Consider the following 16,435-nt stretch of genomic DNA (forward strand, 5'->3'; position numbering starts at 1 on the left):
CCATCCCCACAGCCCCCTGCACCCCATTCCCACAGCCCCCTGCACCCCATCCCCACAGCCCCCTGTACCCCATCCCCACAGCCCCCTGCACCCCAACTCATCACTCAGAATTTCAGAGCACAGACTCAGGCAAGCTCTTTGCTGAGCCTGTGTGTAGAGTTCAGCCATCTTTCAAGGCTGGATCAGGAAAGCCTATGATTCATTGACCCAACCTTCTCAGGTCACCTGAGGCTGTCGCCGGCTGCAGAATCCATCACAGTCAGTCCTATGCAGTCTCTGTCCTGAGTTGACAGAGCTTTTGTCTTGTTTGTAGAGTCCAGGGAGCAGGTACCTGTTTTCAAGCTAGATCTCTCTCCACAGTGCCCCCTGCCCCCACTCCCCATGTGTGAGATCTGCTTTTATTCCAGGCGCTGACACGCTGGCACAGTTGTCCTGGCTACAGAGCAGACAGCACCTCTGTCTAGGCGTCTGCAAAGCTTTGTGTGCTTATGGTGCCTGTCCCTGTCTAGGGACAATGGTCCCCTCCGTGCTAATGTCATCAGAACTTTGTGGGTCAGATCCTAGATCCTAATCGATGACAGGCCTTCAAGCTGCACTTAGTCAGCCAAGCTCACCACACTGACCATAGACACCCAAGCTCACCACACTAACCATACCCAAGCTCACCACACTAACCATAGACACCCAAGCTCACCACACTAACTAACCAAGCACACAATAATGAAAAGCATAAAAAGGAAATATGGCCTACGTGGCCACACTGAGAAAAGAAACCAATAGTGCAGTGAGCCCCACCCACCCAAGTCCTGCTGTGAGGCTGGGGGTTAAAAGGAGGACTCAGGTTTGCATAACGGAGCAGCCCTGTTCAATGCGTGGTCCTGCCCATCACTGACCCAGGCGGTCCTGCAAGGTGGCCTCACCTTATCAGAGCTGTGTAAAAGCTCTCTCTGGGAGATAGACTCTTCCTGCAGCCAATGCCAGGGCTTCAGCCTTCCCCTCCCTCCAGAATGAAATTCCTGAGGACATGCCAACTGGGAGGGGACATCATAGGGTGGGACACAAAGCACCTCTCTGGAATACCTTCCCTCACTGCAGGATGGCTATGACCAGATTGCAGAACCTCCCCCTGCTTTGCACAGCCTATGTGAATTTACCTGGGTACCTGGGTAGCCAGTCTTTCAGTTTGTCCCAATGGAGAGTTTCTCACGGGAAGGGGGTTGCGTTTGTCTGGGAACATCCACGTGTCTCTGTAGACCTCATCCCTGTTTGCAGAATCTCTAGTTGTCTGTATGTTCCTGTTTGCTCGTGGACCTGTGTACGGGGCCCATCCCTACTGACAAAGCCTTGACCAACTCCGAACTGTCCTATATCCTTATTTGCAGGACCTGGGGTTCCTCACAGGACCTAGCCTTGCTTCATAATCCTGCGTGTGTCTGGAGGGAATGTGCTTGCACACAGCCCTGGCTTCTGTGTGGCTCAGCCCACAGCTCCATACCTCTCTGGAAAAGACAGCACTGTTGACAGACCCAGTCTGTAGAGCTCCTACAGGCTTACACAGCCTCTATGCTTCTACAAACTCCCTGATCCCGACTGCGGGGCTTGGCTCTTTACAGATTCCCAAAGCTCTTTGAAAAACATACTACCTTTTCCCTACTTGTTCCCAGCTCCCTGTCTGGGACATTTTGTCTGTTTGTCAACAGAATTTTTCCAGGTTTTAATTGCCTGCCTCTGTCTGTCTAGGGGGCCTTTTGTGGTGGCTCCCTCCCGCAGAGCCTTGTGTATTGATATGCTTGTCTGTAGCTTCAGACTCTGCCCCTTTAACAGAGTCCTTTCTTAGCCACGTTAGCATGGCCTTTCCCATGGAGAGCTTCTCGGTACCCACAGAACCCACAGAACCCACACCTGTTTACAGAACCTCTCTCTCAGCTCCCAGTCTTTGCTTATTTGCCGGGCCTGTCTGACCTTTCATGGGTAGTGCCTGGGTCTCTCCACAGCTATCCTTGTGTATGTGGATGCTATCCTTGTATACATGAAAGGTCCCTGTTTGGAGAACTCATCTCTCTCTGGGGCCCTTGAGTTGTACGATGCTTCGTCAGCCTATGGGAGACATGCCACTTTGTAAAGCCCCCACCTCCATAGCCGGCTTCACTGTGCAGACCCTGTGTCTATTTATATACTCTGTTTCCAACTTTGTCAGACCTTTGTGTAGTTGCTGCCCTTCCCTTAGGGTCAGAACCTGTCTGTCTGTACACCATTGAGCCCCATTTCAAGAGTTCACCTCCTTTTGCAGGGTCTGGCCCTGCGGAGTGGATTGGTTCCTTTTCTAAGAGTCTAATTTAGCACTATCTGCAGTGACTGTCCCTGAGTCTGCAGGTCTGTCTAGAATCTATCCGCATGGTTCTTTTCTCCTTTTGATTTTTTGAGACAAGGTCTCCTGTAACCCTCAACTCCACTCTATAGCCGAGAACGACCTTGAATCTCTCATCCCCCTGCCTCCACCTCCTGGGTGCTGGGATTAAAGTCATGCACCACCATGGCAAGTTCTATGCGGTGCTGAGGGTCAAACCCAGTGCTTTATGCATGCTAGGCAAGTGTTCTAACAACTGAACTATACCGCCAGCCCTTGTGGCCAGTTTCAAACTCTGTCTAAAGCGTTGCTACTAGCGGAAGAGCCGCTCCTGGCCAGAGAGCTCAGCCTGTAGTAAAAGTTTTCCCACAGACGAGCCAGGCCTCTGTGTGCCCATCCACTGTGCCTGTCCTGGTTTGTTGGAGTTGCACATTTAGTGACAATTACACTCTATAATGAAGGTACTTTGGAGAGCTTTAGGTGTCAGGGCGAATTCTCACTTGGAGCCTATAGCACTGGTGGCCAGAGGCTGGCCTCCAACCTGTGAACCCTGAACTCTGGCTCTCGCTCTTTGTATCTCCATTACTCCTGCCTAGCCCAGGATGGACATCAGCCAGGACCTCCCAGCCATCGACAGCCACAGAGCCCTGCAAATATGGATTACTGAGGTGAGGGGCAAGACCAGATGGCACAGCCTGTGACATGGAAAAGTGTCATTAGCCTCTCCCATCTCCCGTCTAGAGCTCCCTCCTTTACCCTACCTCTGGAAGTCATAGGTAGGGGCCTCCAACTTGTTACTTGGCAACCTCTTCTCTCAGAACCAAAAGATGTTGCCACTGCCTGAAAGGGCTCATGGGAATTTCTTCGAAGAATGCTGCTACGCCGTCCTCCATGTGAGTCACCTGTGAAGTCTTTCCTAGGGATGGTATGGCCCAGAGCTGAAAAAACCCAGGCCTAGAAATAAACTCTATCCTGAAGAGATCAAAACCCCCCACATCACATGCCACCCACAGATGGCTGCTGCCCTGAGGCCTTGCAGTCCCCAGTTCCCCCCATAGCCTTCATCCAAGTGCCTTCCCACGGGTCCCCTCCCCTCTCCATGTCTACAAATGCCTGGACCCTAGATCCCTCAGAGTCCAAAGGCTACCCGGGGAGGATCCAGCGACCTGCACTACTGGATTGGAAAGGATGCCAGCGCAGAGGCCCGAGAGGCTGCGGTCGCCTTTGTGCAACGTCTGCAGGAGGATCTAGGAGACCAGACTGTGCTGCACCGAGAGTCACAGGGCCACGAGTCCGACTGCTTCCACAGCTATTTCCACCCCGGAGTCATGTGAGTGCTGAGAGAGAGGAGGGCACTGTCGGATCCTGTGGCGAGGGCACCAAGAGTCACCCTAGGAAAGTGGCTTTTCACTGGCCGAATGGTGTACTTGTGTGCGTGTGCACACACCTATGTGCATTTTGAGGTAGATACACATCCATTCCACCCATCTTAAGCACACAATTCATTGAAGATACACACAATCGACTTTAAAACACTTCATCACCCTGAAAAGCCCCATGCCTCTGGGCGGCCTCGTTCCAGGTCCTTCCTGTCCCCTCCTCCCGCCAGAGGCAGCCACTGCTCTGCTTTCTGTCTCTATATATTGGACCATTCTGAACTTGTTCTATGAGTGGAACCACACAGAAAGTAAGCTTTTGTGACTCATATGTTTTCATTTCCTTTTAATCTTCCCCTCCCTTCCTCTTCCTCCTTTCTTCCTCTTCCTCCCTTTCCTCTTCCTCCTTCTCTTCCTCCTCCTCCTCCCCGCCTCTTCCTCCTCCTCCCCTTCCTCTTCCTCTTTCTCTTCCTCCTTCCCTTCCTCTCCCTCTTCCTCCCCCTCCTCTCCCTCCCCCCTCTGCCTGCCTTCTCTTTCTCTCCTTTTTCCTCCTCCTATTCCTCCCCGCCCCTTCCTCCTCTTCTTCCTCTTTCCCTTCCTCCTTCTCTTCTTCCCCCTCTTCCTTCCCCTCCTTGTCCTCCTTCCCTTCCTCCCCCTTTTCCTCCTCCCCCTCCTCCCCCTCTCCTCCCTTACTCCTCCCCCTCCTCTTCTCCTCCCTCCTCCCTCCCCTCCTTTCCCTCCTCCTGTTCCTCTTCCTGTTAGAAAGATGGAGCCCAGAGCTTCGCCCACATGGCAGGCAAGCCCTCAACCCTGAGCTTTATCCTTTATCCATCCCGTTTATCCATGCTGTGACACACATTATTACCTGGCTTCATTTCCCCGTGGAATGATATTCCATTCTATGAATCTGCCATATTTTGTCAGATTCATAACACCTAGTGGACTTGTGCATTGATTCCACTCTGGGACCGCTAGGAACGCTATCAACAGTCCTACTGTGGATGTTTGCAGGGCAACTGTTGTCCTTGGTCTCGGTTTGTACACGGGAGTGGCCATCTGGTTTTCCCGAGCTTACTTTGTTTGTCACGCTGGTAGAAGTGTCTTCTACTTTCGCATCAAGCCTTCTTTTTAACTGTCACAGTTTGAGATTGACAGTAGTTAACCTGAATGCCAGGACAATTTTGTTTCGTGTCGCTGAGTAGAATATGTGTGTAGTGCAGACAAGTCTGTGTGTATTGCAAAAGCACATGCCACCCCATATGTGCAAGACCACATACCTACCTCCCCATGCATGCATACCTGAATATTCATATCCACCACACATGTACTAGTGTTTAGACTCACCTGGGAAAAGTATGTCTGAAATCCCCTAACATGCCACAGTCTACACAGTTCTACATGCTAATTAGCACTGCACATTTGTGTCTCAGGTACCTATGTACTCACACATACATGTGCTCACATGTACTACACAGACATGTATGATCCACACACACACACATATACACACACATGTTCACTCCCACACTCATCCCTGCAGGAGGTGAGCTTTCTCTTCCCTGTCCCTTCCTCAGCTACAGGAAGGGAGGCAGAGACTCCGCTCTCAAGCTTGTGGAGGCCAACATGTACAACGTCCAGCGACTGCTTCACATCAGGGGAAGGAAGCACGTGTCTGCCACTGAGGTAGGGCAAACCAGGGACACGACCTGACCTCCAGACTCCAGGCTAAGTATCCTGAGGTAGAGAAGGCCGGGAGTTGGCAGGAAGTGTGGGGAGCGATGCTAGAACTCCCCAGATGGCTGGGCTCACAAGGAGGCACAAGGCAGCCCCACCTCTGTCCCCTGCTGTCTCTTTCCTAGTGCTTAAGTCTCATGGGTGCTTTAAGAACTTGGGCACGAGGCAGACGTGCTGGGTCCTTGTAAGCAGCAGGCTGGGACTGTGCGGAGCCTCGCTCTTGGCCACGCATCATTCCCCCTCATGCACAAGCACCCACCCTGGACACCCTGGCCTCCTCCGAGCGCCCTTTCATAAATCCACACAAAGCACCCTATACCTGCCCGCACCCGGAAATTAACTGTGCCACAGGCCATTCTGCTGCCAGGCGGCCAGCGTTTGAGGTACTGAAGAGTCATCTACAGTGTGGCTGGTGACCCTGGAGTGGTACATTTACAGCCCACGAGGCTTAGGGCAGCTCTGGGTGCAAGGCCCTTGCCACACTTTGCACCATCACCCCCACAGCTCATGTGGACATGGACATTTAGACTGTTTTGGGTTTTTCTCTTTTGCCATTGAGTTTTTTTTAGGGTGTCCTCCAGATGTGTTTGCTTCAACAACTGTATGCTCGTTCACACACGGTCACCACACTTATACACGGTCACCATGAGCATACGCTGTTATTCAGACATGATGTGTCCCATACAGGTAGATAATCTGCACATCCATACAGAAATAAACAATTACCCACTTCTGGATAACCACATGGAAGGTCATATGTGGTTACACACACACACACACACACACACACACACACACAAACACACAGCTGTACACAGCCTCATGCATACATAAGAGACATGCCCTGCCTTGCTCTCTCCCCTCCCCCTGCCTTGCTCCTCCCCTCCCCCCTGCCTTGTTCCTCCCCTCCCCCTGCCTTGCTCCTCCCCTCCCCCTGCCTTGCCCCTCCCCCTTCCTGTGGTGCTGGTGGTCTGACACCTTTCCCTTCCACTTCTCTCTCCTGGCTCTGGAAGGTGGCCTTGTCCTGGAACAGCTTTAACAAGGGGGGCATCTTCCTGTTGGACCTGGGCAAGGTGATGATCCAGTGGAATGGACCCAAAGCCAGCATTTCTGAGAAAGCACGGGTCAGTGTCTGCCCCGGGAACTGGGAGTACAGGGCTTGGGGAGAGGCAACCTCTAAGTGTTCATCCTCTGGCCACCATGAGAGGTAGCTGAGCTCCCTGTCTCCACCTGAAGGGCATCTCCTAGATACAGGCTGAGTTCTGATGCCCCACTGGTGGTATCCCTGGGGGCACTAGAATGGCATGACACCAGCTCTCCTGTCCCTCTCTCCCTGTGCCTATGGGCACCAAGCAGTGACAGGAAGGGCCTGGGCTGTGTGGCACCAGGGGCCACCTACAGGAAGTCTTAACTGCTGGCTCCTCTCCTGCAGGCGCTGACTCTGACTTGCAGCCTCAGAGACAGGGAGCGAGGTGGCCGTGCCCAGATTGCCGTGGTGGAGGCGGATGCGGAGGATGAAGCCACCGACCTTCTGCGCATCATGGAGGCGGTGCTGGGCTGCAGATCAGGCAGCCTGTGTGCCTCTGTACCCAGCAACAGCGTTAGCCAGCTACAAAAGGCCAATGTCCGCCTCTACCAGTGAGCAGAACTGGGGGAGGGGGGGCTCAGGGAGAGGGAGGGCCACAGCTGTGTGTCTGTCCTCTACAAAAGCTTCCAGTAAAAGCCTGTGGGTCTCTGGGGTAGGTCATGTGCGGTGTTGGGCCTGCATGATAAGCACTCTTGCATGGCGTGTGGTAGCATTGATGAGAAAAACCCATAGCAGAGATGGGGAGACTGAGGCCCTGAGGAGACACCTAGACCCTACTACCTAAGTCTCCAGGAGACTAGAGGAAATCAGGAGTGCTGGGATGGCACCAGGCCAAGGAGAGACTGGCTGTCCACATCTGGGTACCTGTTCCCCCCCCCCCCCCCCAGTGTCTTCGAGAAGGGGACAGACCTGGTAGTCCAGGAACTGGCGACCCACCCACTGACCCAGGACCTCCTGCAAGAGGATGTAAGGAAACCCTAGCCCAGTACCCTGCCCATCCCTACCTCCTGGCCCCAGCCCCTGCCAACCAGACTCACAACCTTTTCCCCAGGGTTGCTATCTCCTGGACCAGGGTGGCTTCAAGATCTACATGTGGCAGGGACGAAAGTCCAGCCCCCAGGAGAAGAAGGCTGCCCTCAGCAGGGCTGTGGTGAGGTCCTGGGGCCCTTCAGGGAGGCAGCCTGTGGTCAGAGCTAGCATAGGATGGCCTGCAGGAGGCGTGGGGAGGTGGGGCTAAGGGACTTCTTTATCCCGGGGTCTCCAAGGAGAGGGACCCTTGTCTTGGAGTCAGAAAGTGAGTGTGTCTGCTCTGAAAACCTTGATCGGAGGGAAGATACCTAACATGGATGGCACCATGTGGACAGGACTAGCCTTGGCTTGAGGCCTGAGCGCCTTCTGCCTTGGGGTGGGAGCAGAGGAAGTCTGTGAGACTGCAGGATTTGTCATGGCCAGCCCGTCACTAGGCTCGGCTTGAGGAGACCCTGTCTTCCCTCAGGGGCCTCGGGAGAGTCAGACAGTGCAGGAGGCAGCTTGTTAAATGGGTCACAAGTTTGGTTAATTAACTCAGCTCAGAGCTTGGGTGTCCTCGTGGCCACGGCTGGGGGTGTCTCTGGGGGTAGAGCACAGCCAAGGGCCTTTGAGCCGCAGGCCTGACGGAGCTGTGTCCCAGGGCTTCATCCAGGCCAAGGGTTACCCGAACTACACCAATGTGGAGGTGGTGAACGACGGTGCGGAGTCCACAGCGTTCCAACAGCTCTTCTGGACGTGGTCTAAGGAGCTAGATAGGAAAAAACACCCAGCGAAGAGTGAGCAAGAGGAGGGGCGCGGGCGCGGGGGTGGAGCCTGGGGAATGGGCGGGACTTAGGAGGAGCTGGAGGCAGGAGGGATGGGAACCCGCAGGAACTACCGAGGAGATGTGTCCCCTAAGGATGAGAAGGAAGAGGGTGTGTCCGGGACCCTATGAGATGGGTGAGGAGTAATTCGGCCGGGTGTCACTGAAGAACGTCACTGACTCTCCACTACCCATGCAGGTAAACAGGTGCAGGTAAACCTGGAGGTAGGCAAGCTTCACACCCAGCCTGAGCTCGCGGCCCAGCTCAGAATGGTGGACGACGGCTCTGGGAAGGTGGAGGTGAGGGCACTGGCTTGCGGGTGATGGTGTGTGCACACAAGGATAGACTCTGCCTGGAGAACCGATGACTGGGGGTGGAGTGGGGAGTGGGACGGGAGGCCATGCCGGCAAACCCAACACTCTGTGGGAGGGACTGTCGGGAGTTGGAGGCCAGTCTGAACTATGTGAGACACTGTCTCAACAAACTGAAATGACCCAGGCACATGTATGTACCCAACCACACACAACCGGGCATATATTCAGGGAAACAGAAACATGCCTGCTCTCTCTCCAACAGTCACACCAAGTCATACAAATCACTCACTCAGGGACATGCAACTTGACAACACCGGGACAATGGACCATGCCCTGTGGCCAACACAGGTGCACAATCATACAAATCACAGCCTTAAGCACTCCTAGCTCCCAACACACAGACACAAACCCCTCCTCTGGCCCCAGACCCGTCTTCTAGAAGCTGAAGGGGCTGAGGCTGACTTGCAAACATCGTGCAGTGTAGGAGCACATACTGACATATAAGGCAGATAGATCCCTTCGATCTCTCAAGCCTGCTTTTAATTCCATAAAATAGAGCAGAAATTATGGTTCAATCTTGTCCCCGAGCTAATGTGGGGATGCCATAAGACACTGGAAACAGCCTGCTGTGCCTGGGGTGGGGGTGGGGGTGGGGGGGGGGGGGGGGCTGTAAATTCTCTAGGTAAGCAGAGATCAGAGAAAGTAAGACGCTCTGCCCACGTTTGTCCTTATATGGACGGTGAGCAGGGATGGATGGGAAGAGATGGGGGGCGGAAGGGCGAGGGGGAGGCAAGGCAGGGAGAGAGGAAGTCCCTGGTGAGTCTCTCAGTAAGGGCTGCTAAAGGATACCAGATACTGTTTCCAGCCCCACTGAAGTACAGAGGGGTTGCTGCTGTGACCCCCCCCCCCCAGCTCATGGGAGGGAAGAACTGGGTCACACACCAACATGCACAGACCCTGGCTTCCACCAGTTCTATCTGGTTCTAAGGCTGAGGTGTGGCTCCCATGGTAACAAGCCATCCCTCGGACAAATGTGAGCAGGCGACCCCACTCAAATGTGAGCAGGCGACCCCACTTTCAGCCTGTTTACTTTATTAGATAGGTCTCACCTACCCTCAGCTGGCCTCGAACTCACTGTACACTCAAGGCTGGCCTTGAACTGCTGATCCTCCTGCCTCTCCTCTCCTCCTTCCACAAGTGGAATCCCAGATCTAGGAGGTGCTGGGGATTAACTCAGGACTTTGCCACACTGCACCAACATTCCACCACCTGGGCCACACCCCCAGCCTTGGATTTTGTTTGTTTAGGGGTTTTTAGCTTTATTTGTGAATTTTGTTGATGTTATTGCTAATGACATTCTGAAGAAAAAAGACATTTTCCCTCCAGAGTGCCACAGCCTCCCTTCCAGCCCTACTTCTGTCTCCTGGGCTAAGCAGGGAGCCTCTGAATGAGGAGAGGGTGCTGTCTGCCCCTAACCAGGGATACAGCTAGTGGGGTCTAGACCGAGATGGCCACGGGCCAGCAACTGGATCCATCTTAGAGCCTCCCGCCCTTCTCCTGATTCTCCCAGGGACAGCATGCATGTCTGGGCTGAGAGCAGGCCAGCATGAGGTTGCTGAGGTCTGTGGGAGAAAGGGTCACTCAAAGGTCCGGTATGAAGCACGGAAGGCACAGACCTGGGCAAGCTGCTTGCTGGCACAGATGAGCCAATGAGCACTTTCTGGCTTAGATGCAGGTGGGCAGGCTGTTGCAGGTAAGGTTCATCTACGCTCATGGGTCCCTTGTTCCTTAGGTGTGGTACATCCAAGACTTACAAAGGCAGCCTGTGGATCCCAAGCACTACGGCCAGCTGTGCTCAGGAAACTGCTACCTTGTCCTCTACACATACCAGAAACTGGGCCGTGTCCAGTATTTCCTGTACCTATGGCAGGTATGCCCACATGCTGGTGATCAGGTGCCTTCCAGCCCAAGAGCTAGAGAGTGGAGGAGGAGGGGGAGGAAGAGAAGGAGGAAGGGAAGGAGGAGGAGGAGGAAGAGGAGGAGGAGGAGGGGAGGAGGGGAAGGAGGTAGAGGAGGAGAGGGAAGAAGAGGAAGAGGAGGGGGAGGAGGAAGAGAAGGAGGGGGAGGAGAAAACCCTGGGCACAACAAAAACCCAAGCCATCATTGTCCCCTTCCCTGTTGCAGGGCCACCAAAGCACTGTAGAAGACACCAAGGCCCTGCACTGCAGTGCTGAAGAGTTGGACCTTATACACCAGGGTGCACTGGCACAGGGGCATGTCACCATGGGCAGTGAGCCACCCCACTTCCTAGCCATCTTCCAGGGGCGGCTGGTGGTCTTCCAGGTAGAGCCCATGTCAGGCCTTTCATCCCTTTGACACGGGCAGGAGAGGGGCTCAGTTGGTAGGGGGCTTGCCTCGAAAGCTTGAATGCGATCTCAGCACCTTTGTAAGATGCTATGCCTGAGGGTGGGTGCTGTGATCCGAGCTCTGCGGATTCCTGGGGCTCGATGGCCAGTCTAGCCTAGTTGGTGAGCTGCGGGCCAATGAGAGACCTTTTCTCCAAGGAGGTGGAACGCATTCCAGAGGATGAAATCTGATGATGTCCTGTGGTCCATGAGCGCGTGCACATACACACACGCACACGCACACGCACACACGTGCAGACATGCACACATTCATAATCAAAAAAACTATTTGACATAAGCCACTCACTGAGGAAAGGTTCAGTTTAGGTCCAGTTCAGGGCTGCTGTAGTCCCTGGCTGTGTTGAGTCGGTGCCTAGATGAGGCTGTGTACCATGGTGGCAGGACCGTGCTCTGGGCCCTCTGAGATGGGAGACAAGTCTAATTTGAAGGGGTCTCCTTCACTGTCATGCACAGAGAGGATGACAACAGTCCACACTCAGAGGGGCTAGGGGACAGTGCTGAGACAGGGAGGGGACCCCAGGATCCCTTAACTCAGCCTGAGGCCACGCCTTCTTCTAGGGGAATGCAGGCAACAAAGGGGAGAGGCCACCCATATCCGACACCAGGCTTTTCCACGTGCAAGGGACTGAGAACCACAACACCAGAACTATGGAGGTGCCGGCCCGTGCCTCCTCCCTCACTTCCGGTGACGTCTTCTTTCTGATCACAAGTCATGTTTGCTATCTCTGGTTTGGGAAGGTACCATTGACTTCCCCCTGGGAAGGTGATGCTAGGCCAGAGATGGGTTCCCTCTGCACGGATGCAGACTTAGTCCTCAGAGATGGTCCAGTGGAGATGACGCCATGGGTGGTGTGGAGTGGCCCAGGACCCTTATAGAGCTAGGGGAAGTTACATAGTCTCAAGTAGACTGGGGTTCCTCAGGGTAGGATAGGCCGGGCTCTGACACCTCCCTTCCTGCTTGGGGACTTTTCCCAAGCCTCTCTGGGAAAGGGAGACCTCATCTAGTTTGCTTGATTTTTTTTTTTTTTTGATGTTGTTGGTTTGTTTTCTTGTATTTAGCATAAACCACAGATGACCCCCTAGATTCTCTCAACCATGGTCTGACCCCAGACAGGGTTGTGGGGTTACGGTTGGGGACTGAAAGGGAGGTCCCGTGGCGAGAGGTGCCTCCCTCTGCTCAGGCCCAGCTCCCCAGAGGACCCAGTGGATAGGACATGGGACTGGAGGTGAAGGTCTGCAGAGTTTGACCCAGCTTCTGCTTTGCCAGGGCTGTCATGGGGACCAACGTGAGATGGCGCGGATGGTGGTCACTGTCTTCCCAGGGAATAACAAGGAGACAGTGCTTGAGGGTCAAGAGCCTCTCCACTTCTGGGAAGCCCTTGGAGGCCGGGCCCCCTATCCCAGTAACAAGAGGTAACAGGATAGGGGAGAATGTGTTTATCCTGAGGAAGAACTGAGGCTCAAAGGTGAGCCCTCCTCTGGCAGGAGGTCCCCAGCGGAAGGTCACACAGAGATCTGAACTAAATCTGCAGGACTCTCAGTCCTCCTTCTGCATGGGGCCATGCCAGTCAAGCCCACCTTGCTGTTTCCAGCCCTGGGGTTACATGAAGGGGGACAGTGCCAGGGCTAACAGGGAGAAATGGTGCCCTCTTCTGGCAGAATCCACTCCCTGCAGTGCCACTAAAGGTGATCTCTAACCAGTGAAGGCATGCGTTGGAGGTAAGAACAGAGTAAGAACTCAAGGAAGGAAGGAGCCCTGGGCCCTGCCGTCCACCCAAGTCTCCTTGGCTCCCAGCCTCAGTCCCCTCCTTCCACCCTGCACCTGAGGCCAGTTCCTGACTTAACTAAGTTTAGGGGGGCTGCCATTCTAGGGAGGGCAGGGCCTCCGTTCAGATGCTCCTCACTAGGTCAGGGGTCCCTTCCCCAATGCCGACCCTGATGATTTCACTCAGCAGCTGACAGGTTTTCGGTCACTGTGTCCACCGAAGGAAAGGAACCCTGCCCTGGAGCAGGTACTGCTACAGAAAGTCAAGGGGTAGGTGGAGGTCAGAGGAAGGACAGGGCCCAGGGCTCCTGTCCTAAGGAAGCTGAGGTAGGGAGGGCACCCAAGCCAAGGGCCAGTGTGGTCCAGATGGTGCCCCTCACAGCCCCTCCTCTGGCCAGGCTTCCTGAGGAGGTGTGGAGCATCCAGCCCCGACTGTTCGAGTGCTCCAGTCACGCAGGCTGCCTGGTCCTCACGGAAGTGGTGTTCTTCAGCCAAGAGGACTTGGACAAGTATGACATCATGTTACTAGACACCCGTCAGGAGGTAAAGCGGCCACTCCTGTTTGTCTGGGCTGGGAACGCAGGGTGTGCATCGGTGTGGTGGGGCGTGAAGGCGAGTCTAGCTCGTGACTGATTGCTGCCGTGGACTCAGAGTCTGGGTGTAATAGAGTCAGGTTGTGTGTGGTTGTGACCTAGCGTATTGTGTGTAATGCTGTGTGTGACTCCATGTGACTGAGGCTCTGGCTGCCTACAGGGCACTGCAGGATGTGGAGGGTCTGACTGGGTAGCACGGGTCAGACTCTTTGAACCTGCCCATTTGGGTAGCGATGGCTGTGTGTAACCAGACCATGCCAGCAGTTGTGCAGTCCAGTATAGTCCAGTACTAGGAAGAACTGGCCACACCAGTCGTAACCGTGTGTGCACATGTCTGTGTGAGAGGCTGCTTGTTGGCGTGATGGAGCAACTGCATTTGTGTGTCTGTAGAATTCTGTGAGCCCATGAGATGGTATACATGACCAGCCAGAAATTCGTGACAGGTAACGAAATGTGACGTGTCTCTGTGCACACGTTAGATGACAGTAACTGGCTGTGGTCAGCTATCTGGCTCTATGGCAATGGGCAATGTGTCTCTGTAGCTGTGATACTGCATGCATATCATTGTGTGTGGTACTGTGTGTGTGTGTGTGTGTGTGTGTGTGTGTGTGTGTGGTAGTGTGTGACTGTGTGCAGTACTGTGTTGGGATAAGGCTGAGCCCTGAGGACATCTCAGAGAAAACCCAAGCCCAGACTCTACCCCCTGCCCCCCACTGCACAGCCCACCACATTGCCTAACCAGCCCCCCTCTGATCAGCCCCCCTGACCCCCCTTGCTTCCTGAGCCAGGCTCGTGCACCTTAGGTGACCCTTGGCACCGCCTAGTTCCTCACTCTGTCCTGAGACACATATGTGGCTGGTTCCCTCGTGGAGGCTCTAAGGGGGCAGAGATTGTTCTCAAATATGTTTGTTTTAAGGCAGTTTCACTTCACCCAGAATGGCCTCAAATTAACTATGTGACCCTGAACTTCTGATCTGAGTCCATCTCCCAAGTGCCGGGATCACAGGCCTGGCCCACCCCCTCCTGTTTATGTGGTACTTGGGGTCTAGGGCTTTGCTAAGCAAGCACTTGAACTGAACAGTAGCCCCACCCCCACCCCTTCTTGAGGCAGAGAATCACGCTGCGCAGGCCAACCCCAAACTCTCTCTGTAGCCAAGAATTGCCTTGAACTGATTCTCCTGTCTCCACTTTGCCCGTGCTGTCATTAAAGACATGTGCCACAATCCCTGGCTTAGGGACTGAAGCCTGTGTCCTTTCTACCACTGAGTCTTTAGTACCAAGCACATGCTAGTCCTTCATACCTATGTATATATAGATTAGATATATGCATGCATGCCTGTGACCTCAAGTGTTCATGGGTGTATGAACACCGTAACGTGCTGGGTTCTTGGCCGTGCATATGCGTGTGGGCTTCTGAGTTGGGAGGAGGTGTCTGTCACAAGCGGTCCTTCCACCTGTCCAAGCCTCCTCTGTGGCCCAGATCTTCCTGTGGCTTGGGGAAGCTGCAGGTGAATGGAAGAAAGAAGCAGCGGCCTGGGGCCGCGAGTACCTGAGGACTCACCCAGCAGAGAGAAACCTAGCCACACCCATCGTGGTGGTCAAGCAGGGCCATGAACCGGCCACCTTTACTGGATGGTTTGTCACCTGGGACCCCTACAAGTGGACGGTGAGACATGATGCCCCACCTCCATCTTAATTTGGTATGTATGTATGTGGGGGGGGTGGGGGTGGCGGTGACACTGGAAGAGGCCGCTCTCTGGCCAAGGACCTCCTGTGAGTCAGGGGGAGGGTAACCTGGTCTTGGGCTTTAGGCTCCTTCCTGGGTTTCAGGGGAGCTCCTTCCTTTGCCCCAGTCCTGATAACAGTCCAACTCTTGACCCCAGAACAGCCAGTCCTACGAGGAGATGGTGGGGGGCAGCCTGGGACCCGGATCTGCAATTACTGAGATGACAGCGGTAAGTGTTGGACAGTTTCCCTGGCAGCCCCACCGAGGGGTCTGCGTTCAGACTGAAGGGGACAGGGCAGAGGTGCGAGGCGTAGGATCGAGGGCCCAGACTCAAAGATGGAGGGGTTCAGACGATGCCAAGGGGCCTGTGGGTTCAATGTGGTTTTTGGTGGGTGCCTGTCCTCTCTCTCTCCCGGACCCTGAGGCTTCTCTCTGGACAGGAAGTCCATAACTTCCAGCTAACTCCGCGGCTGAGCGACAACAAGGCAGGTCGCCCGACACTGCAGGTCTTCAAGGATTCCCAGGACAGCCCAGAGCATGAGCTGGGGCTGGACCTCAGGGTGGATGGCGCAAACCCCAGCATGAACCACACCAGCAGCTGCAGTGGCTCAACGGTCAATGGGAGCCTGCCCCGGGAAAGGCTGATGCACCAGGCACTGGAGGACCTGCCACCGGGTGTGGACCCGGCCCGTAAGGAGGTGGGTACTAGACCTAACTGCACTGGGGGAATCCCACCGGATCCTGTCCCATAATGCACTCTGAGAAGTTTAGAATGAATGACACCTCCGGGTGGGACAGGAATCTGGGCTCCAGGAACTCCCACCCCTCCCCGCACCCTCCCACCCTCCAACCCCCAACGTCTTCCCTCCGCGCCCACTCCCACCCTCCCACCCCCATCCCTCTCCACCCACTCCTACCCTCCCACTCCCAGTTCTATCTCTCGGACTCCGATTTCCAAGACATCTTCGGGAAATCCAAGGAGGAGTTTTACAGCATGGCCAAGTGGAAGCAGCAGCGAGAGAAAAAGAAGCTGGGCTTCTTCTGATGTGGGGAACCCCGCGCCCCATATCCTGAAACTCCTCCTGGGGTAACTCCCACTTCCTAATAAAAGCCAGTGGCTGGCATCGGGTGTGGCACGTGTGCCTGTGTGCCTTCGAGCCCCACCATCTGGTGGAGTCCCCTTCTCAGTGGCAGGCCCCCGGGGCACTCTGGGACACTGTCTTCCGTGGCAAGGA

General features: G+C 54.8%; 1 protein-coding gene across 3 annotated transcripts in view; it reads left to right on the top strand.

Moving 5' to 3' along the window:
- Positions 1-16,324, top strand: part of Vill (villin like) — an 18,366-nt gene extending 2,042 nt beyond the window's left edge. Inside the window, exons 2-20 of one of the 3 annotated variants that reach the window (XM_021208050.2) lie at positions 2,944-3,015; positions 3,166-3,240; positions 3,472-3,677; positions 5,298-5,406; positions 6,471-6,581; positions 6,890-7,095; positions 7,432-7,510; positions 7,596-7,694; positions 8,214-8,349; positions 8,575-8,675; positions 10,483-10,620; positions 10,875-11,033; positions 11,675-11,854; positions 12,384-12,529; positions 13,280-13,424; positions 14,955-15,140; positions 15,358-15,429; positions 15,641-15,898; positions 16,132-16,324. In XM_021208050.2, coding sequence (XP_021063709.1) covers positions 2,950-3,015; positions 3,166-3,240; positions 3,472-3,677; positions 5,298-5,406; positions 6,471-6,581; positions 6,890-7,095; positions 7,432-7,510; positions 7,596-7,694; positions 8,214-8,349; positions 8,575-8,675; positions 10,483-10,620; positions 10,875-11,033; positions 11,675-11,854; positions 12,384-12,529; positions 13,280-13,424; positions 14,955-15,140; positions 15,358-15,429; positions 15,641-15,898; positions 16,132-16,245 — 2,586 coding nt within the window. In that variant the 5' untranslated portion in view covers positions 2,944-2,949 and the 3' untranslated portion in view covers positions 16,246-16,324. The remainder of the gene's footprint in view (positions 1-2,943; positions 3,016-3,165; positions 3,241-3,471; positions 3,678-5,297; positions 5,407-6,470; positions 6,582-6,889; positions 7,096-7,431; positions 7,511-7,595; positions 7,695-8,213; positions 8,350-8,574; positions 8,676-10,482; positions 10,621-10,874; positions 11,034-11,674; positions 11,855-12,383; positions 12,530-13,279; positions 13,425-14,954; positions 15,141-15,357; positions 15,430-15,640; positions 15,899-16,131) is intronic. The other 2 variants (XM_029543315.1, XM_029543314.1) reach the window with 2 other exon arrangements.
- The last annotated feature ends 111 nt before the right edge of the window (positions 16,325-16,435 follow it).

The sequence above is a fragment of the Mus pahari genome, chromosome 10 (genome assembly GCF_900095145.1).
Source record: "Mus pahari chromosome 10, PAHARI_EIJ_v1.1, whole genome shotgun sequence".
NCBI classification, from domain to species: domain Eukaryota; kingdom Metazoa; phylum Chordata; class Mammalia; order Rodentia; family Muridae; genus Mus; species Mus pahari.